This window comes from Chrysochloris asiatica, unplaced genomic scaffold, assembly GCF_000296735.1.
Source record: "Chrysochloris asiatica unplaced genomic scaffold, ChrAsi1.0 scaffold00207, whole genome shotgun sequence".
Lineage (NCBI taxonomy): Eukaryota > Metazoa > Chordata > Mammalia > Afrosoricida > Chrysochloridae > Chrysochloris > Chrysochloris asiatica.
The window spans coordinates 713,482-737,259 of record NW_006408725.1 but is presented as its reverse complement, the minus strand read 5'-3'; the positions used below and the strand labels follow the sequence as shown (position 1 = coordinate 737,259).

Here is a 23,778-nt window from a genome sequence, read left to right as displayed (position 1 = left end):
TGAAATGCAGTGCTCACTGCACTTTGCTCAATGTGGTTTGCAGCATGTGAACTAAAGCAAGGAGCTCCAGGCACAAGGTTTTAGAGGGAAAAAATGGTTTATAAGAGAAATATTCAATGAATTAAGTACCATCACAAAAATGCATGTAACTTTAAAGGGTTTTTGGTATATTGTGCATATTAAAGCTGTACTCTGTGCAGGCAGAGGTTTCTTTAGAAGTGCTTGGTATGAAAAGTAAAAGAGAGGCAAAGAAGGCTTAGTGCTCAGGGATTTAGTCTTTCCATCTTGGCTTCAAACAAAATAGTTTTGCTTTTATCTTTTTGATACACTGATTCTATTTTAAAAACGAATTGCTTTATAAGGGTTCCACTGCTTGAAAAGCACTGGTACAGAAGAAGGAAGGCAGCATGGTAAAATGTACAGGGCACTGGTCTAGAGTTAGAAAATTTTATTCTAGACCTAGATTAGACATAATTAGCTCTGTGACACAGGAAAGGCCACAACGATTTTCGGCCTAAACTTCTCCCTTCACCCTGATTAGCTTAGGGTTTTGGTAACAGAAACAAGGCACTGGAGGAGAAGGTGGTAACTATGTCCCATTTTTTTACTTGGGTTCCAAAGTCCCAGTGGGGTTACAGGACAGGGGAAGATATGGATAACATGCATAATTCTCCAAATGTAAGAATAACTCCTAGTTTGTAATATCTTGTGATCTAGATCTTAGCAAATGTTAATAAAGTAAAATTAAAAAACAAATAGCTATCACCTAGTATGGCTAATAATCAACTTCTGATCATGATAGCACACCATCTACTTAAAAGTAAGATTTTTCTCCAGTAGATTCTGGATTCCCACCAATTTTGAATCACTCAACTGCTTCCATTTGTACATTTATACATTTAAAGTCAGATTTCTACTATCATGGCCATTTTCATTGGTCTTAAATCTACTGTCATCTAATACTACCAGTTTATTCATAGATTTTTATTATCCATTAAATTTTGATAAAACATGATCATCATATAACTTTAGGTTATCCTACTTAAAACCTCTTCATCAGAGCACTCATTTAAACAAATTTTTCTATACAAAAAAGAAAGTGGAAATGACAGTTTTTCAATTAATTTCCTAGTCTACCCCTGATTTACTTCCCATTTACCCATCTCATTGTTAGGTACAACATTCCCATCTGTGTTGTTTTTAAAGAAGAGATAAGTTGGTTTTTTGAGATAAACAAAATTCTACTCCTTCAGACAAAAAGAAAACATAACAGAAATGTGACCCAAAGTCAGTGTTGTAAATATTACAATGTCTTCCTAAAAAGTGTCCCATGAAATCTTTTTGAGTTATTTAATTCATTATACATTTTCCACTATGCTCTCATTTAATAATTGAGAGTCTTAAAAAAACTATAAACTTTCCAAGTGGTCTTACTTTTCAAAGACATAATTGTTATATACCTATTATAATATATATAAATCTTATTGAAATAAAGCACTTCTTACTTATTTTTATAACATTTAGGAAGGAATCACTGCAAAAAGCACATTGGTAAAGGATCTAAAAGGCTGTCATCACCACAAAATTTTGTATTTTCACAAACTGGAAGGATTTAACATATTGATAAAGCTGATGCTATGACAAACACATAGCATTAATACAAAAGGGTTTGGTTTTATAGTCTATCAAGAATATCATGCACATCTGGGGAATTATTTGTTGTTTCTCCCATCTTGAAGATAAAATCCTATTTGGTCATTACTTCTAATCTACTTTTTTATCTTGGTTATCAATGCAACTGTTTCTGGATTTTTTTTTCTTCCGTCACATAAACCTTTTTAGTGACTTTTTTTAACCCCACGATATATGTAAATACAATACTCATAGCTCCTATTTTACAGAAATATTTTCAAATATTAGTACAACAACTATCAAACTAGCTAATATTCAACAATTGTAATTATTAGGTCAAGCCTGCCTGCGTCAGTTGTTGGCATACTCTGCTGAAGTACATATATTCTATAAGCACCATCACAAATAAAACCTAAATGCATTATCTAGTGATAACTTGTTATTACAAAATGCACTATAGTTGATCAGTTTCTTAGAAATGTTTAGAGTTATAATGTTATTTTTGAGGTAGAGAGAAACTTCTGGAAAATATTTTAATCAATATTAAGCTGTGTATCTCATGGTCAACTGCTATGTAGTTAATAAATTTGTCTTTAGGTTTTGTGAAAATTGTTAGCTCCTCGACAAGAGAATTTTCTCAACTGTAGAAAAAAACAGAAAATTATAGTTTAACAGGAAAATAATAATAGCTCTTCAGCCAGATTCCTGGTTTTTCTTACTTAGAAATATTGTAACACTGGGCAAGTTACTTAACTTCTCTAAGTCTCAGTTTCTCCAAAGGTAAAATGGGGATTCATCACAGTATCTATCAGAAGATTTAATGAATATTTTAGACTACTTAGATAACACATAGGAAAGGATCAATTAATGTTAATTATTATTATTATTACTTGCCTAGTTTTCAGATATATGGTGTTGAAAGAAAAAATAATGATAGGAAGCTGTTCTGCAAAATATAGAGCATACTGTCACATGTAAAATTTTAAGAGACGCATCTTTATTTTGACCAGGACTCTGATAGGTATTCAAGTAACTAAGGAGTGTTTGCAGAGCTAGGTCAACAGCATTCAGGATTTAGTAACTGCTTCTGCTGCTAACCACTACAAACATGGGTCAAATGCCTCCATCTGAGAGCGTCTGCGTTGACACTGAGTATCTGGTGTCTGCATAGAACCTGCTGGTAAAGGATCGGGTAAGTGCTGATTTTCTCCAATATGGCTCAGTTTTGAAAAGCCCTTTTGCAAAATAATCACTAAAGTTTTATACCCTTTGGGGTACAAAAATTACTTGTTTTTTTTTCCAATCGGCAAAACCGTGCCATAAAGTGAAAAAACAGTTCCTACCTGACCCTCTCTAGACTGGCTCCATGCTCCAGTGGGGTTCTGTGGTGGTCAGGCCAGTACCAGCAGACTCCACAGGGTGCTGTCACTCTAAGCAGGAGCCAGCAACCCATGACTTCAGGGGACCTGAAATGGAAAAAGAGTTGAGCTTTAAAATCAGCCATACGCTGAATGCCTCAGCTATAGCTCTTTGGGGCATTCATCTGATAAACCTATGTATAGCTCATTAAAAACCTGGAAGGCTATTAATTTATATGGCCTTCACATTTGAGGTAGTAAAGAAAAGATACTATAATTAAAATAGCACAATGTATGTGTACTACTCTCCTTGAAAATATAACAATTTACATATACCCATTCTTATGCCATCTCTGTAAATCATGGCAGGTCACATTATATAAATAAATCAATAATTGGGAAACTGAGGCATAAAACAGACAAATGACCTGCCCAAGGTCATGTAGTCATAGAATCAGACACAAAAACTCTATCAGTCTAGTATCCATATAGTAATCTGATGACAGTAAATTCATTTAAAATTTTTAAAAAATCAGTCATTGAAAGACTAGAAAGGTATTGTGTAAGTTTTAGATTTCCTAAAAGTCCAGAAAAGAAAAAAAAAAAAAATCAAAAAAATGCGAAACAAAGTAAAAAATATTTTACCACAATATATATTCTGACTCTGAAAAATGAAATTTTAGAAAATTAGCTCTGAAATCTTATCATTTAGGGGTGTCTTTTGTTGTTGCTCTTGAGAGTAGTGGTTTTTAAACTTCATAGAGAAACAGAGGTACCTTTGGAATGGGTTTTACTTGCTTCGTGTTTAAATTCAGAATATTACTATTAAATACTTAATGTTCAGAGTTCCCACAGAAAACTAATGAAAGATTCACAACTGGGGGGCAGAAAAACTGCTGTTTAAAATCTTTTTAAAACAATTTGAAACTGAAGGTGATACTATTTGATATCTAAAGTATCTGTTTTAGTCTTTGATTGTGAAGAACTGTTAGCAACTCATAGACACTCTTCCATATGAAATAATCATTAACTAGTCAAAAAGGGAGTCCTGGTGTAGTGTGTTAGAATAAGCACTGGACCGCAAGGTTGATTTGAACCACAAGGTGGCAGTTCAAACCCACCAGCTGCCCCTTGAAAAGTACAGAGTCATAACGGACTCAAAGGCACTTAAACAGCAACAGCATGAGGATCGCTTCCATTTTATTCCACTGAAAATAAATATTATTTCTATAATTGTTTTTCTTACTTTCCTACAGATATTGGGAATTGTAGACTCAGTTTACATATAATCTCTTATAAATAATTCTTAGAAGTCCTATGTTTTAAAAAGAAAAGAAAATGTTTGTCAGTGTAAGAAGTCAGAAATTCTTTCCTTTGCTAAAATGTCTTGATTTCTAAATTACATTGTCTTTTTTGAACATCTTATACCTAAAGATTTAAACAGGTGAGAAAACAACATAAATATTTATTGTCATTATTAATGGTAATCATTAATATATTAAATACAATGGAAAATGTGCTTTTTCTATATGATAATTTCAGAGTACTGGTGTGGCGCTGCAGTTTAATGTGCTGGACTGCAAAGTCAGTGGCTCAGGCTCACCAGCCGCTCCTCAGAAACCGTATACAGAGTCACTATGGGTCAGAATCGACTCAATGGCAATTAGCAACAACATATGATAATTTTATATTCTTCTATTGACAGTAAATTAAAATCTAGAATGCTAACTTTGGTGCTTTCTAAACAGAAGTGATTTTAGTAATTAGATATGATTTTAGTAATAAGTATATGAATGACTATATTAATTAATGCATGAAACAAAACTTTAATAATTATAATTCGAATTAAAACATCCCCATTGAATTTCATAAATTTAATTACTATTCTGTGTTTCTGTAATTTGAAACGAAGAATTTTGCATTAAGTTTATTCATCTAAAATTTCCTAAATGGACATATAGCTCTTATTAGTTGTCCTTTATAATAAACTGACAGTTCTTAAAACTGGCGCTATGGGTTAATGAGCCAGACTGCAAAGTCATTTGAACTGCAAGGTTGGTGGCTCAAGCTTACCAGCTTGCTCCTCGGAAACACTATACAGGGTTGCTATGGGTCGGAACCAACTTGATGGCACTTAACAACTACAACACAAAGCTTTTAAGATTCCTGGTATGGCGCCATAGGATAAGCAATTGACCTCAAGGTCAGTTTGAACCACAGGTTGGTGGTTCAAACTCACCATCCTCTCCTTGGAAATCTTATGCAGGGTCACTATGAGTCAGAACCAACTAAACGGCATTTAACAACAACAAAGCTTTTAATAGCTTAATTAAGTATCCCTGTGACACGTGAGGGCAGAATAAAATGTAGCACTACTGAAATGAACCCAGGGCATGGTGGGATTCATTAAGGCCTACACTGGAGTCCTGGTGTGGTGCTGAAGGATAATGCACTGGACCACAATTTGACAATTTGAGCTGCAAGGTCCGAGGTTCAAACTCACCAGCCATTCCTCAGAAGTGCTATACAGGGTTGCTATGAGCTGCACTGACTAGATGATATTTAATAACAACAAAGGGGTTAAGGATACTCCCCCACCTTACTAGAAGGTGTGATTGAAGTTACCATGCTTAGATTTCCTTGGGGGCACAGTCTGAGTCCAATACAGAGGAATGCTTTGGCAAAGTTTGCCCTCTTGTTTTGGATCTTGCATCTGGCTCAGCATGTCTGACCTCCAATTTGTGGGACTTGCGGTCTATCACCTGACCTGATTCACTCTAGCCTCATGCATCAACAGCCTATCATCTGACTTGCCAGTTTGGGTTCCTCAGCTCTTGAGACTATGTGGGTGAGGAGACTCCTTCAGACTAATTATAGATTTGGGACTTCCTGGCCTCCACAACTGTGTGAGCCATTTCCTTTGACAAATGTAAATTCTGTGAGACATTGTAGTGTATTGCAAAACCCCGAGATGTGAGGGAGGGGAAGAGCAGTGACTGACATCAAGGATTATGGAGTTGTATAACTTGTTGGAAAAGTCAGGCATTTGGGATATCTTTAACCTCCAACTTATAGGGACCAGCCTGATGCTGATAGTTCTAAATGACGTTATTCGTGCAGGGCCCCATAAGGTTGCTCTCCGAAAGCATATGATAAAGATGAAGTACTTCCCCTTGTATATGAAAGGCCCAATATACACCCAGTGACAGCACTAGGGGCCTCTAGCACTGGCTCATGTGGGAGGCATCAGGGACCCGAGTAAACCCTTTCATAGTGAAGTTAAGATGTTTCTCAACTTCACAACTGCCAGTATCTATTCAACTTTAGCTTTTTAAAGTTACCACAAATAGACTGGTTACCAAACTAGATACTAATTAATGAGAATGACTGATCATCAGAAGTGGCAAGGTAATATCTTAATTTAGAGATTATATAATCACCCTAAAAGCTTTCTGTCTCTTAAAAAAAAGGAAAACTCTGCTTCACTTTAAGTGAGTAACTTAGATTTGGAAGGCTGCTGCTGTACAACAGTCAATTCCAACTCATAGACCCTACAGGACGGAGGAGAAGTGCCCCATAAGGCTTCCAAGGGTGTTGTCTTCTGAGAACAGAGCGTTAAGTCTCTTCTCTCAGAGAGCAGCTGGTGAGGGTGAAAGCTGACCTTAACAGCTAGCAGCTGAGTACTTAACTATTGTGCCACTAGGGCTCCTCCAAGAAAGGCTAGAAGTCTCTATTTTTTCTAATACCCACAGTGTTCATTTCCCATTAATGTGGACAATTTTCTTTTATACTTAAAAGACACTTTAACATTTGGCTTGTCAAATCTGGAAATTTCAATTTAAATATGTAGAGGGACATTTTTGTCTTCCTTTTTATTAGTTTTTATTTTTTCATGAATGTTTTTAGACTTTTAAAACACTTTGGCCAAAGTTTTATATAAAGTATGAATCACAGCAAAATGTTTTATTACTAAAGGTCATGATAATAATGTTGTTGTTGTGAAGTGCCATCGAGTCAGTTCCAACCCATAGCGACCCTATATAGGGTTTCCGAGGAGCGGCTGGTGAGCTTGAAATGCCGACCTTGTGGTTCAAACCCACAGTGCAGTCCAGCCCACTATCCTGCAGCACCACCCCAGGACTCGGATTATAATGTAATGAAGCCTAATTGTCAATTGTTAGTTTCAAGTTACAGGAAAACATTTCTCTATATTTAAAAAACAAAAAAGGAAAGAAAAAAACAGAGACAACTTTGCCTGACAGATATTCCTTGCATTCATGTAACACCACATTAGAAACCAAGTTGATGAGTTGCCCTAAACATCATATGTATACTAAAATTTATTTTATTTCACCCCAACATTGTATAAAGTACTTTTTTTTTTTTTTTTTTTTAACCAAAGCCCTTACTGGAACAGAAATTCATATACTGGAGATTGTCCAGGTCTACCAATACAGAGATTAATTCCAAGTATTTTCATCAGAGTTCTCTACATAATTAATGTCCAAATTCACTGTCCTTGGGATTGGTAAAACTAAGTAAGTCAAACAAAATATTATAAATTCATTAATATGAGAAGCTAGGCATATTTTAGTTCCTCAATGAAGACTAAATATATAATTTCCTATTATCCATCTTCTTGAAAGAGTTGACAAATTATTTTGTGCTATATTTACATTGCTCATGAATTCCTTCAAGACATATTTATTGAACATCATGAATGTTCTGATCAAAAAATAACTATGCCTTTAATAAACTCAATGATAAAGAGATTATTACTGTCCTATCAGAATTTTATATAAGAGAAGCAACAAGAGACTACAGTCCTTTTGCTGTCCTATGTATCAGAAAGTTGATTATATATAGAAGGAATTATTAAGCAAATATTGAAAAATTACAAATAAACACAGAAGCATGCTAGCAAATGGCCAAACAATGCTATAAATCTAGCATTACTAGGCTTGTATATGAATACTGGTTAATTTTCAAAGCAAAATACTTAATAAGGGGGAGGAGAAGCTAGGAGCCATAAGCAAAGATATCATTTCAGTATATAGGAAATTTCAATAAAGTATTAATGCAGGCTCCAAGACACTATGTAATTATTAGAAAGTACTTATCGATTATAAAACCAATAAATAGATCCCCTACTTCAAACATACGATAAGTAAAATAATAGACTTTTAAATTCATCTCTCTGGCAGATGTGTCCACCAATCTGTGCTTCTAATCATGTGATGATGAATACCACCACATGCATGGAAAGGAGGGATAAGCTGCAAGTGTATTAGCTCTCTTTTTGAGGGGCGGAAGGAAAGCATCTTATTAAACAGTAGCAATGTTAAAAACCAACTCTACTAGCTGCTTAAGGCCACTTGACATTAATAACCTGAAACATGAGGGTCCTGTGAAGAGCCCTCACGAGAAGACTGATCGGAAGTGGAAGGCTGTTGCTGGGTACTTGCAGCTAGCTCTTGCTGCCTCTGTTGCTCAGCCTTCTTAAGCCTCAGTTGTTGCAGGCGCTTACGAAGCAAAGCTATCTCAGGCCCCCTTAAGAATTCTGACACAGATAGAGAAAAAATGGTGAAAAGATAGTAAAAAAATGGAAAAAGAATTTGATTATGCATCAAAGAAAGAAAGGATGTAAATAAAACACATCTCATAGAGAAACACTAAAGACAAGTTAGTCATAAAAAAGGAATTACTACTCATTAAGTTACAAGATAGACTATATGCATTTACATGCTCATATATATATACCCAAATGCTTCTCTTTAACTATGATGAATCGAACACACATATATCTCTAAGAATGTAAGCAATTAAGCAGAATAAAAAGAAAGTCCTACATAGGCAAAAGATTTACAAATAAACATTACTTTCCTCACTAATGTTGCCTTTTTTTTTTAACAACAAAACATGAGAAAAGAAATAAAGTAGAAAAATACCATTTGTTTCATCTAAACGATACAAATCCCCCCTCCCCTCAACACACAAAAAACAAAAACCAAACAGTTATTTTACTAGTGAATAGACCAAAGACAAGTTCCAGTAGACAAGAGGAATAACTGGTTTGGGATAGTGCAATACACACTCCATCTCCTAGTACCCAAAGGGAGGCAAAGTATCTGAGTGTAGATTACACAGTTATAGTTTGGTGGTGGTGGTGGCATGCAGAAGTTCTCTCAGTGACATTAGTAGTGAATTAAAGAAACTACCAAATAGCTGTCAAGTTCCCCTACATAGGTGTAAAGATGCAAATTAATGCAAAATTTGTTTTATTATTTCAGGACTCAATTATAAAAAGGAGCTCTGGTAGCGTAGCAGTCTAGTGACTAGAGGGCAGATACATTAATTTGGGTAAAGGGGAGAAAGTTCATGAAAAAATGTAATTAAAAGATGATGGAAATTTTCCATAAACTTTTTAAAGCCCCCTTGTACAAGAGGGGGAGGTCAGCACAAATTGATCAAGGCAAAGGTAGAGTTAAAGGTGAGAGAAGTAAATATTATCAATATATAATCCCACAACAACAATTGTTATCATTGCTGTTATTGCTGTGTGCCCTCGAGTCAGTTCCAACTCACAGTAACCCTGTATCAGGTTCTCGAGGATATAAATCTTCATGGAAGTAAAAAGTCTTATTGTTCTCCTGCATAGCAACTGGTGGATTAGAACCGCACACCCTGCAGTTATAAGCCCGATGTATAACCCATTATGCCATCAGGGCTCCTTGCAATAGAAGCTGTTGCTTGTTCCTAAGTGCCATCAAATCAATTTCAATATATAGTGACCCTGAAAAGGGTTTCTGAGACTGTAAATCTTTACGTAAGCAGAAAGCCTCATCTTTCTCCTGTAGAATTGCTGGGCTAAAACCAGTGACCGTGTGGCTTGCAGACAATGCTTATTCTACAGAGCCACTGTGCTCCCCAAAATAAAAGCATTAGCAATGAGTTACAAGTAGCTATGTAGACAGACACACAAGATGAAGAGGCATGAGAAGGCAGATGCCACTATGCCCATATATACATATAGGTTTGACAAGATATTTATACATATGTATTTACATATGCTACAACTACATCACTGAATATAGTAGAGCATGCTGTTCTTGTTGTTAGGTGCCATCGATTCAGTACCGACTCACAGCGACCCTATGCACAACAAAATGAAATACTGCTCTCTCCTGGGCTAACCTCACAATTGTTGCCACGCTTGAGCCCATTGATGCTGCCACTTTGCCATTCCATCTCACTGGGGGTCTTCCTCTTTTTCTCTGATCCTCCACCTTACCAAACATGATATCCCTCTCCAGTGACTGGTCCCTCCTGACAATATGCATGAAGTATGAAAGACGAAGTTTGGCCATTCTGGCCTCCATGGAGCACTCTGGCTGCACTTCTTCCAAAACAGAATGTTGGTTCTTTTGGCAGCCCATGGCACTTTCAATATGCTCCTCCAACACCATAACTCACACCATAACTCAAATGCATCAATTCTTCTATAATCTTCCTTATTCACTGTCAAACTTTCACATGCATATGAGGTTATTGAAAATACTATGGCTTGGGTCAGGCACAGCTTAGTCCTCAAGCTGTCATCTTTGCTCTTCAATTCTTTAAAAAGGTCTTGTGCAGCAGATTTGCCTAATACAATATGTCGTTTGATTTCTTGGCTGCTGCTTCCATGAGTATTAACGGTTGATCCAAGAAAAATAAAGTCTTTGACAACTTCAATCTTTTCTCCATTGATAAGAATGTTGTTTACTGGTGAGGATTTTTGTTTCTTTTTTACACTGAAATGCAATCCATACCAAAGGCTATGGTCTTTGACCTTCATCAGCAAGTATTTTAAGTCTTATTCACTTTCAGGAAGCAAGGATGTATCATCTGCATATCGCATGTTGGGAGAGTCTTCCTCCAATTCTGATGCTACGTTTTTCTTCCTGTAACTCAGCTTCTCGGATTATTTGCTCAGCATACAGGTTGAATAAGTATGATGAAAGAATAAAACCCTATCGTACACCTTTCCTAATTTTAAACCATTCAGTGTTCCCATGTTCTGTTTGAACAACTACCTGTTGGTCTATGTACAGGTTCTCATGAGCACATTTATGTGTTCCATAATGCTCATACTTCACAATGTTGTCCATAGCTTGCCATGATCCACACAATCAAAGGCCTTTGTGTAGTCAATAAAGCACAGGGAAACGTCCTTCTGGTATTTTCTGCTTTCAGCCAAGATCCATCTGATGTCAGAGCATACTAAGGGAAAAGTTACAAAAACTTATAAGCCATAAACAAACACCTTGAAGGAATGAATTTCTGGGCCTGGAGGTTCAGAACCATAGTCTCAGGAGACAGCAACGTCAACTGGAAAGTGTTCTACATCCTACTTTGGTGAATATTGACTAGTATCTTAAAAGCTTGTGAGTGGCCATCTTAGGTACAACTATTGGTCTTTCTCTACCTGGGTCAAAGAAGAGCGTAGAAAACCAAGACATATGGAAATGATTAGTCCGAAGGAGTAATACACCATATGAGCCTCATCCTCCACAAGCCTGAGACCAGATGAACTAGATGGCACCCAGCTAACACTACTGACTGCTCTGAAACGGATCACAAAAAAGGGTCCAGGAAAGAGTGGGATAAAATGTGGAACAAAACTTAAAATCATAAAAAGACCAGGCTTATTGTTCTGATAGAGATTGGTAAAACCTCTAAGACTATCCCATTAGACATCCTTCAAGCCTGGAACTGAACTCACCTCTGGGGCTCAACTTTTAGCCAAATGATTTTTTGTTGTTGTTAGGTGTCATCGAGTCAGTACCAACTCACAGCGACCCTACGCACAACATTAATGAAACATTGCCTGGTCCTGTTTCAACCTCTTAAGTGTTATTATGTTTGAGCCCATTGCTGCTACCACTATGCCAATCCATATAGCTGGGGGTCTTTCTCTTTTTCTCTGACCCTCCACTTTACCAAACATGATACCCTTCTCCAGGGACTAGTCCTTCCTGATAATATGTCCGAAGTATAAAAGATGACATCTGGCCATCCTGGCCTCCAAGGAACATTCTGGCTGTACTTCTTCCAACATAAATCTGGTTTTTTTTTTTTTTGACAGTCTATGGTACTTTCAATATTCTCCTCCAACACCATCATTCAAATGAATCAATTTTTCTATGATTTTTCCTTATTCACTGTCCAACTTTCACAAGCATATGAGGTTATTGAAAATACCATGGCATGGGTCAGGTGCACTTTAGACATCTAACTGATATCTTTGCTCTTGCACACTTTAAAGAAGTCTTGTAGAGCACATTTTCCTAATGCAATATGTCGTTTAACTTCTTGACTGCTGCTTCCATGAGTGTTGATGGTTGATACGAGGAAAATGGAGTCTTTGACAACTTCAATCATTTCTCCACTTATATGGATATTGCTTATTGGTCCAGTGGTGAGGATTTTTGTCTTTTCTACACTAAGGCATAACACATAGTGAAAGTGGTGCTCTTTGATCTTTGTCAGTAAGTATTTTAGGTCCTCTTCACTTTCAGCAAGCAAGATTGCATATCGCAGGTTCGTCTTCCTCTAATTATGATGCCACTAGTTTTCTTTTTTGTTTTTTATTTCCCTATAATCTAGCTTCTCAGATTATGTGCTCAGCATAAGGACTGAAGAAATATGGTGAAAGAATATGACCCTGGTGCACAACTTCACTAATTTTAAACCATTCTGTGTTCTCTTGTTGTGTTTGAACATTTACCTTTTGGTCTACGTACAGGTTCCTCATGAGCACAATTAAGTGTTCCAGAATACTCATTCTCTGCAATGTTGTCCATAGTTTGTCATGATCCACACAATCAAAAACCTTTGCATAGTCAATAAAGCACAGGTAAACATCTTTCTAGTATTCTCTGCTTTCAGCCAAGATCCATCTGACATTGGCAATGATGTCCCTCATTGCACGTTCTTGTCTGAATCTGGCTTGAACTTCTGGCAGGTCTCTATCATTGTTTACTTGCAACTGTCTTTGGATTATCTTTAGCAAAATTTTACTTGTATGAGATATTGTCCGATGATTTCTGCATTCTGTTGGGTTACCTCTTTTTGGAATGGGCACAAATATGGATCTCTTCCAGTCAGATGGCCAGATAGTTGTTTTTCAAATTTCTTGGCATAGATTAGTGTGTACCTCCAGTATTTCATCAATTTGTTGAAATGTTTCAATTTGTATTCTATCAATTCCCAGAGCCTTGTTCTTTGCCAATGCCTTCAATGCACCTTGGACTTCTTCCTTCGGTATCATTGGCTATTGTTCATATGCTACCTCTTGAAATGGCTGAACATCGACCATTTCTTTTTGGTACAGTGACTCTGTGTATTCCTTCCATCTTCTTTTGATGCTTTCTGCAGCGTTCAATATTTTGTCCATAGAATCCTTCAATACCGAAAGTCGAGGCTTGAATTTTTTTCTTCAGTCCCTCAGCTTGAGAGATGTTGAGAGACTCCAAGTCTCTGCACATTTTGTTATACTATTTGTCTTCTTGAGCTGCTCTTTGAACTATTTAGCTCTTTTATCTCCTCATTTCTTCCATTTGCTTTAGCATCTATATGCTGGGGAGCAAGTTTCAGAGTCTCTTCTGACATTCAATTTGGTCTTTTTCTTCTTACTTGTCTTCTTAATGACCTTTTGCTTTCTTCCTGTATCATGTTCTTGATATCATCCCACAACTCGTCTGGGCTTCGGTCTTTATTGTGTTATGCATCAAATCTGTTGTTTAGATTATCTCTAAACTCAGGTGGGATATGCTCAAGGTCATATTTTGGCTCTTGTGAACTTGTTTTAATTTTCCTCGGCTTCAGCCTGATTTGCATATGAGCAATTGTTCCACAGTCTGCCCCTGGCCTTGTTTTGGTTGATTATATGAAGCTTTTCCACCATCTTTTTCCATAGAAGCAATTTGATTTCTGTGTATTCCATATGGTGAGGCCCATGCGTATCTTTTATTTGCAATGAAGAAGCCATTGGTCTTGCAAAATAATATCATGTGATCTACTGCATCATTTCTGTCACCAAAGTCCTATTTTCCAATTATGGATTTTTCCTCATTGTTCCTATCCTTTGCATTCCAATCACCAGTAATTATCAACACATCTTGATTACATGTGTGATCAATTTCAGATGGAAGAAGTTGGTAGAATTCTTCCATTTCATCATCACTGGCTTTGGTGGTTGATATGTAAATTTGAATAATAATGGTATTAACTGGTTTTCCTTGTAGGCTTATGGATATTATCCGATCACAGGCAGCATTGTATTTCAAGACAGACCTTGAAATATTCTTTTTGATGATGAATGTGATGACAAGCCAAATGATAGGTAGGCCTATAAGGTACGCAATAATATCAGGGAGCTATGTAGGCCTTCAAACAATCAACCATATGATCAAAAGAGTAGCATTTGCTCAGCAATGAAGCTCAAGAGGCATGAAGGGATAAGAATGAAGAATAAATGAAAATCATAAAAAAAAAAAAAGAAAAAGGCCAGGCTTACTGGCAGAACCCCCAAGACCAGGCCCTTAGTAACCATTCAGGTCTGAAAATGAACTCAACCACCATGGCTCAATTTTCAGCCAAACAGTAGATAGGGAGGCACATACACCTCGGAATAATCAACCATTTGAGATCAAAAGGGCAGCATTTACTCAAAGCCAAAGTTCAGAAGAGTTAGGAAAGGAAGAAGAGCAAAAACAGAAAACACAGCAAGGAAGTGGGATAAGTGAAGTTTCATTGTGGGGATTGAAATCAATGACAGGAAAATGTGCATGAACTGTTGAATGGAAAATTTATCTGCTCTGTAAACCTACATCCTATTCATAATAAAAGTTGAAAAAAAATTTTTTTAAGTGTAAAACACCTATAAAATGGGAGAAAAATATTAGGAAATCTGACAGGGGTTTAAAATGTAAAATACATAAATAACTACAACTCCACAACAAAAAGACTGACAACCTGATTTTTAAAATGGGCACAAGACTCAATCAGGTTGAGAAACATATTGGAGACTGTATGAAAATGAAGAAAATATACAAGTAAATCTTCTGAAAACTCAGAGATAGAAGGCAGTAGCTATAGAGGGATGTGGAATAGTTAAAAGAGGATTTTTTAATATCAGCAATAATAATTAAGCCTGTTTGAAGAAGGTCAAAGGAACAATTCAGTAGAAATGGCAATAACAATGATGAACATCTTTGAGAAGCTAGAAAGGTACTGCACTGGCTAGCCTTTCATAAGAACAGACACACTTCTCCCAGAATGTGGCTGTTTTCATTACAGACATGCACATATAGATGGTAGAAAGCTGGGAGATTCACTAGTAGGAAGATGAGTGTATTCCCCTCTAAGCACTTTTCACCGGGAAGAATGATAATAAGTTATCAACTGGTGGTAAGGTAAGGATGAAGGGGAGTGTTACAAGTTTGAGGAAAGTTGTGAGGATCTGAAGTAGATACTTTATGTAGCTGGAGAACAGCATGTTGAGAGACGACTCTGATGCACAGTGTTAAGTGTCCATTGACTCTTGTGATCATAATTTTCTCCAATGTCACTAAGTGATTTAGATGTAAACTAAGAAAAGGCAGATAATTAGGGTAAACAGCAAGGTAAATATAGATGAGAATACAGTCTTTCATTCCCTTTATCTCTCTCTGCAAGGCAGGGATACAAACCATGGCTCTAAGTCACTGTGAGCTGATACATTTACCCAATGGACTTCCACTATTCACAAACACATACAGACTTAGACTGTGATTAAGTACATGAGACAGAGGGGAAAAAATTAAGTCCTTACTATTGATATGTTTAGCTCTGGAAGAATACAAGAACAATCAAAATAACTACAGGTGTCTAGGTAGAGTGGAAATATTTCCTTATAATTTAATCAATCAAAATCCATCCAGTAACTTCCCAGTTAAAAATACTAAATTTTTTGGAAAAATGCAAAGATGCTAAGTAATGTTTAAACAATAATCACATGATCATCATAGGATGGGATATATCTACTTCAATAATTTGAATGATTAGTATTTCATAATTATAGTAACCAGTAAAAGTGAATTTAACTATTTAAAATATAGTATTATAATTTGTTAGGTATTAGGAACTCTAAACCAACTAAATACTTTATTCAGAGATATAGCTAAGAAACAATTGGAATTAGTTAAGGATCAACTAATTAGAGAATTTTTTCGTTTTCCTGGTAACTTACAATTTCTAAAAAGTATGCTGTCACTTTAAAAATTCCTACTGCTTTTAAAATAATTTTACCAGTGCCATAAAAGCAAAGTCTTAACTAAATATGCCCTTACTTCCCAAACCTTACATAATATTTTATGTTCCTTGAAGTTGAAATGTTAACAATGCTAACTAAAGTATGTAAACCTAATTTTGCACCTCATCTTTAGTTTATTAATATGGACAAAATGCACACAAATACTAACAGTTATGTAATTGACTCTGGCCTCTAGTCCCACAGAAACAAAAGATGGATGACCAAAACTGGTATGTACTGATAAAATACTTACTTTAAAATACCCATATTTGGTGATCTAACATCATTTTCCACAGAAGCAAGAATAAATGACAGCTTGGCAGCTAAGCTGGTGGGAATTAGCTTTGGTCTCCAGCTGTATTACTATCTGCTAATAATTTTGGTTATGTCACATAAAATGTTTCCTTAGAAGAATCAAAAAATATCTAAATAAACATTTTACTGGTGGTTTAATTACATATATAAATTAAAGCAATTATAAACATATCTACTGAAAATACTATTTTAAATACTAGTACATTCCATTTTTAGGGGGAAAGTTCTGAATATAAAGAGCTATAGTTGAGGGGAAAATAAATGGTATTTTAATGAATTAATAAGTTGATTTTTTCACTAACATAAAATACCAAGAAAATACGTTTCTGGTAAAATAATTTTTAATGTCACAGTAGGATAAATAATGAAATAAATTGCACGTTGTTAGCAAACAGACCATATCAAATCCACTGTATAGAATATAATACAAATGTTTCATGATTTGAGCAAAAAATCATCAAGAATCTAAATACAATGGAACTAATAAAATTGGACTATACTCACACTATTGCTTTAATGCAAATACACAATCAAGTTAAGTCTAGAAAAGTCGATTTGGTTTAGATTGGTTTATAATAATTTAAATGAAGTACACTAAAGTACGTCAAAAATTTATTGGAGCCAGTATAGTTTTGAAAGAATTTTTTTATATAAGAAGGCTCCTGTTATGTCAAAATTCATGCAAGTTAAGCACTCTTTAACTATGTGTTAAAGTTACATGATCACACATTACATGTGATCATTCTTGTCATTTTGATCATTCATCCTAGCAAGACCTTCATGTGATTTGGTATACTTCAAAACCCCCTGTTAAGTTTTCATTAGAAATCATCACATGAACCATAGCTTATTTAAAAAATACCATTCTCACCAGATTGATGATGTGTATTATGTCCTGAAGTCTCAACAGATTGCCTTTGCTCACTGTCTGAAGAAGACAGCAAAGACGTAGTATGAGGGCTTTCTGCAGAAGATAATGCTGAATGTGCCTGAGCTGACATTGCAGAGGATGTAGAAGGTTGAAGAAACTCTTCAGCTGGAGTATCCACTTCCATTGCAGTTTCACCTACTTCCAAATCAGTACTTGATGGGATGGTGGGAAGTGTGGACACATCTGACTGACTAGTTCCACCTTCAGAAAGCACATTAATGAAAATTAAAAATCTAAAACATATTTTCCAAAATCAATTGCTTTAAAGAGATATGCTCAGCTCACACATATGTACACAAACAAATTTAGGGTATCAAAAGCACCCACTGGTGATTTGGTCCACTTGACCAAACAGGTTAATCAATAGGGTTTAAAAAAAAAAAAATTCTATCTACAGTATATTCTTGCTAATATAATCAGTCTTCCAACCAAAATGTTTAACATGAGAGCTTCACTTAGATAAAATTATGGAAGTTTTTGAGCTATGTACAAATCATGTCTAGTCCTTTAAATTTGAAGATGGCAATTCTGATCCAACAGCTGGACTACAGGACAATGGATTTACTCTGATGTAGTAGCACACTCTACATTCTGGTATGGCATTCTAGGATAAGCACTGGACCACAAAATCATTTGTATCACGAGGTTGGTGGTTCAAACTCACCATCCACTCTTCAAAAATCCTACACAGGGTCCCTATGAGTCGAAACTGACTCAAGAGCACTTAACAATAGCTTCACACTCTATAACATACCATCCTTGGTAAAATATTTACCAAAAGTTTAATTTGTGCTAGAGGCAACACGAAAGCTAAAAATCGGCCAGAATAGAATAAAGTTCCGGATTCCCATTGCATAAGCAATAGTGTTGGAAGTGCGAGAAACACTCAAGGTTTAAGAAAAGGCCTGAGTGAGGGACGTGTGCTGTGTTAGGGTCTGTGCTAGCTGCAGAGAATTAATAAAGAGAACTCAATAAATGTTAAAAACGTATCTCTTTTTACTTCAAATGTAGATTTTATAAAAAGAGAAATAGGATGGGCTAAAAAATAAAGAAGTTAATATGTTGTAAGATGAGACTACCACAGAGAATTAAAAACAATGATACAATGAATTATTGTTACATTTTTTTCTTTTAATCGCCAGTATTTTAACATTTCCTGATTTCAACATAAGGATAAATTTAATAGTTCTTTAAAAACCCATTGTCGTAGAAGTTTTTAAAAACCTAACTGTTACAGGAGTTACCAATAACAATCTGTGAAAAGAAATCCCTCAAATTTTTTCTTTTAGAATTTGAAATATTGTCAAGTGGCTGAATGTTACCAACAGCAGCCATATATTAACCACCCAAAACAACACTATGAAGAAGTTAATGTGTATCGAATTGGGCTGTGAACCGCAAGGTCAGCAGTTCGAAACTACCAGCCGCTCCATGGGAGAAAGATGAGGCTTTCTGCTCCCATAAAGATTTACAGCCTCGGAAACCCTGTACAGGGTCACTATTGGTCAGAACCGACTCGACGGCACTTAATAACAACAACAACAACATACCTCTCATTGTTTAGAGAGATAAGTAACTTGCCAAAGATCATAAAGTTGGAAATCAGTAAAAATGATAAATGAGGTCAGCCAAACCTCAGAGCCAATAATTAATAATCAATGTATGCAAATAATAAAAAAGAGATTATTAAGTAGTAAAAGGAAGCTTCAAAAAATTCATGGAAAAATTGAATGAAAAGATAATGCAATTTTTCCACAAATTTTTGAAGACCCCTGAAGCTGTAAAACTTGCTTATCTACAGAGTTTTGTATATTTTCATTCACAGAGTACATATAAAAGGACTTAAAATGGAGAATCTCATTTTTTTTTAAAGAGCAAAGAAAAGGTGAAGTCTAGTGGAACCAGAAGGGCAAATTATAATCATTATCTTTGTCCTCTACTGTTATATACAATATAATGAGAACCCTGTGATTACTACAGTTATAAGACAGGATATAAATGATATAGTATAAATAAAATTGGTTTCAATAAACAGTTTGGTCATTTCTATCATTTCACTTAATTTTAAAAATTACCTCTTGAGCGAGATCTTCCTCGTCCTCTATTGCTTTGCGCAACTTCACTTGCTTCCTCAAACCATCGTGATAACATGTCAGACATCCTCTGCATCAATGACACATTGGGGCTTTGCTCTCCTAAGACAACAGAATTCTTTTCAGTGCTTTTGAACCTTTTTTTTTTTTTTTTTAATGTTTACTTGTGTTTCATTGACTACACAAATGCATTAGACTCTATGGATCGTAACACATTATGGCTAACATTGCGAAGAATGAAAATTCTATGCTTATTTATGCTCATGAGGAATCTGTACCTAGACCAAGAGGCAGTGGTTCAAACAGAAAAAGGGGCTAATATTTGTTAAGCCATTTAAAAAAAATCAAATTGTCTAAATAAATTATATACATATATAAATTTATTAAAACTATCATCACATTATATGGCAACTGTTTATATTGTGAGTTCCTTGAGAACATGGCACACATCTCCTTCATGGTTGCCTGATCTTAGAAATGCCCCCTACAACACTCATGGTTAATTCTAAGAGTGGCAACTGAGAAGTGTCCATGAATTATAAATTGGTAGTTAGGTGCCGTGGAGTCGGTTCTGACTCATAGCAACCCTGTACAGTGTTTCTGAGGCTATAAATCTTTACAGGAGCAGAAAGCCTCATCTTTCTCCTGTGGAACTGCTGGTAGTTTCGAACTGCTGACCTTGCGGTTCGTAACCATTATGCTACCAGAGCACCTTGAATTATACATTAAATAGGTTAAAATAAAGATTTGTGATCTCATTAAAGCATTACTGTTAAGGATAAACTGTTTTTTGTGTGGTGCCATCAAGTACAACAGAATGAAATACCACCTGGTCCTGTCCCATCCACACATCTCCTATATTTGAGCCCATTGTTGTAGCCACTGTGTCAATCCAACTTGTTGGGAGGTCTTCCTCTTTATTGATGTCCTTTTCAAGGAACTAATTGCTCCTGACAACAGGGTCAAAGTGTGTGAGATAAAGTCTCATCATCCTTGCTTCTAAGGAGCATTCTGATTGTACTTCTAAAACAGATTTGTTTTTAATTCTGGTAGCCCAAGAAAGCGAGCTGGTGTGGCTCTGCAGGTTAATGCACTGGACTGCAAAGTTGTTTGAACCACAAGGTCAAGGGTTCGGGCTCACCAACTGCTTCCTGTAAATAGGGTCACTATGGGCCAGTACTGATTCAAACCCTATACAGGGTTGGAACCGACTCAATGGCACTTAACAACAACAGTCCAATGTACTTTCAATGTTCTTCACCAACACAATTCAAACTCATCAATTATTCTCTGGTCTTCCTTATTCATTGTCCAGCATTCAAATGCATATGAAATGGCTGAAAATACCATGGCTTGTGTCAAGCTCATTTTAGTCCTCAAACTGACATCTCTGTTCTTTTAAACTTTAAAGAGGTCCTTTGCAGCAGGTTTGCCCAATGAGATATATCCTTTGATTTCCTAACTGCTACTTCCAGGAGTACTCATTGTAGATCTATGTAAAATGAAATCCTAGACAACTTCAATCTTTTCTCCGTTTATCATGATGTTGCTCTGTGGTTTAGTTGTGAGGACTTTTGTCTCCTTTAAATTGAACTGTAATCCATACTGAAGCTGTATTCTTTGATATTCATCAGCAAGTTTTTAAAGTCCCCTTAACTCTAAGCAAGTAGGGTTTTGTCATCTGCATATCAATCCTGATGTTGTGTTCTTCTTCAGATTATTTGCTTAGCATACAGATTGAATAAGTACAGTGAAAGGATACGACCTGGGCACACAATATTCCTAATTTTAAAATATTCAGTGTTCTGTTAGAACCGGTCCCTCATGAGCACAATGAAGTATTCAGGAATTCCCATTCTTCACAAGGTTATCCAAAGTTTGTTATGATCCACATAGTCAAACGCCTTCATACAGTCAATAAGATACAAGTAAACATATTTCTGATGTATTCTGTTTTCAGCCAAGACCCAGCTTACATAAGCAGTGATATCCTTCATTCCACATCTTCTTCTAAATCCAATTTGAATTTCTTGCAGCTCCCTATTGATGTACTGCTGTAACCAATTTTTTATCTTCATCAAAATTTTACTTGCATGTGATACTAATGATAGTGTTCGATAATTTCCACATTCTGTTGAGTTATCTTTCTTTGGCATAGACACAGATATGTATTTCTTCCAGTCAGTTGGCCAGGTAGTTTTTGCCTTCCAAAATTCTTGGCATAGATGAGTGAGCACCTCCAGTGCTATATCAATTTGTTCAAATATTTCAATTTGTATTCTATCAATTCGTGGATCCTTGTTTTTTGCCAATACCTTCAGTGCAGCTTGGACTTCTTCCTTCAGTACCATCAGTTCTTGAGCATAAACTATCTCTAGAAATGGCTGAACATCGACCAATTCTTTTTGGTACAGTGACTCTGTATATTCTACCTTTTTTTTTTAAACCTTAAAAGCCTGTGTTTATTTTTGACTGGACCACAAGATGAAATTGGGTTACAGGAAAGATAAAAGTGTGAACGTGTCCATGGCTGTAATGCTGGAGTAAGGAAGTGGGTACAGTTTCATTAGAATCTGAGCATGGGTTCTGGAAAACATATGATAAAATGATTTAACAGGACTTCCTGAGCCTAACATGAGGGCACATTAATTAGGTAATTGGGTGACCAAAGAATCAGTAAAATTTCCAGCCTATGAAGTTGAATACATTTACTGGCTTTAACCTTATGTATCACCTGCAGCCATGCTTATGGGTTACCGATTTGAAAAATTGTAACTGCACCATCTGAGGTTCTTGCAGTCTTTGGTGCTGTGCGGTGACAATGAGCTGACTTTCAATGCTATTACAACAGAGTAAGTATTAAACTTATAGGGCATTAGTAAATAAGTAACACTGCTTATTGTGCAATTAAAAATCTAAAAATATTTAAACCTACTAATATAAGTTTTTAAAATGCTGATCCATATAAAATTTCCACTGTTGTATAAAGGCTTTCCTAATGCAACTCCCAGGCTCTTAAATTTCAAAAAGGACAGAATAAAATTCTTAATTCAAAATTTCTGTCACTCTTCCTGAGGTTTGTGTCTGAAGTAAAAGACCAATAGCTTAATGTGGCTACTTATGGAAACCATAAATTCAGTGTGAAACCTGCTTCAAGGTTATATATAAATTATTTCAGACAAATAAATACATATGTTGACAATTATGAAAAATGTCTATGTTACCCATAAAAACAAGTCTTATAATACTCACATACTGAATACTAGAGGGGTCAGTTTGAATGAAGATTCTGCTGTCCTAAATAAAAATTTGTTTGAGGTTATCCCTTTAACATATGCCAACCGTAGTGGTGACGAGTTGGCTGCTAACCTCAAGGTCAGCAGTTCAAAACTACCAGCCGTTCCACGAGAGAAAGATAAGGCTTTCTACTCCCATAAAAAGGTACAGCCTCGGAAACCCTGTACAGGGTTGCTATGAGTCGGAACTGACTCCACGGCACAGTACCACCACCACCAATATGACATATTTGTAAAACAATTCAGCAGTCTATCACAAAAATCCTGACCAACATTATCATCATCAAACTAGAGATGGTTTCAGCATCATCCCTAGGAGATTTACTAACAGGCTACAATACAATAGACTCAGCTTTTTAAACAGGAAAGAGATGTTTTTAATTGTTACAAAAACAAAGCAGGCAGATACTTCATTTCATATCAAGTGAAACTCTGTTATAAAACTTTCATTTATCACATTCCTGCAGATACTACTTATTTAAAAAGTTCTAGTCAAGATCAATACAGCGATTTCATGTACTATGGCATTAAAAAAAATCTTTAGAGATTTTGAAAGGTCACTATTTCAATACATCGGAAAATCTCTTTGATATCCCATGCGAGTAAAGTTTTACTAAAGGTAATAAACGACTGCAAGCATACACTGACAGAGAACTTCCAGAGGTTCAAGCCGGATTCAGAAGAGGCCGTGGAACGAGGGATATCATTGCTGATGTTCAATGGATCTTGGCTGAAAGCAGAGAATATCAGAAAGATGTTTACCTGTGCTTTATTGACTACACAAAGCCTTTCAATTGCATGGATCATAACAAGCTAT

The 23,778-nt window shown here is 35.9% G+C and overlaps 1 protein-coding gene across 4 annotated transcripts in view; it reads right to left on the bottom strand.

Moving 5' to 3' along the window:
- DCAF6 (DDB1 and CUL4 associated factor 6) overlaps positions 1 to 23,778 on the bottom strand; it is a 162,056-nt gene that overhangs the window by 70,798 nt on the left and 67,480 nt on the right. For 2 of the 4 annotated variants that reach the window (XM_006872620.1, XM_006872621.1), the window contains 3 exons: positions 19,648 to 19,767; positions 17,513 to 17,773; positions 8,380 to 8,550 (listed from right to left, as the gene is read on the bottom strand). In XM_006872620.1, coding sequence (XP_006872682.1) covers positions 8,380 to 8,550; positions 17,513 to 17,773; positions 19,648 to 19,767 — 552 coding nt within the window. The remainder of the gene's footprint in view (positions 1 to 8,379; positions 8,551 to 17,512; positions 17,774 to 19,647; positions 19,768 to 23,778) is intronic. The other 2 variants (XM_006872622.1, XM_006872623.1) reach the window with 1 other exon arrangement.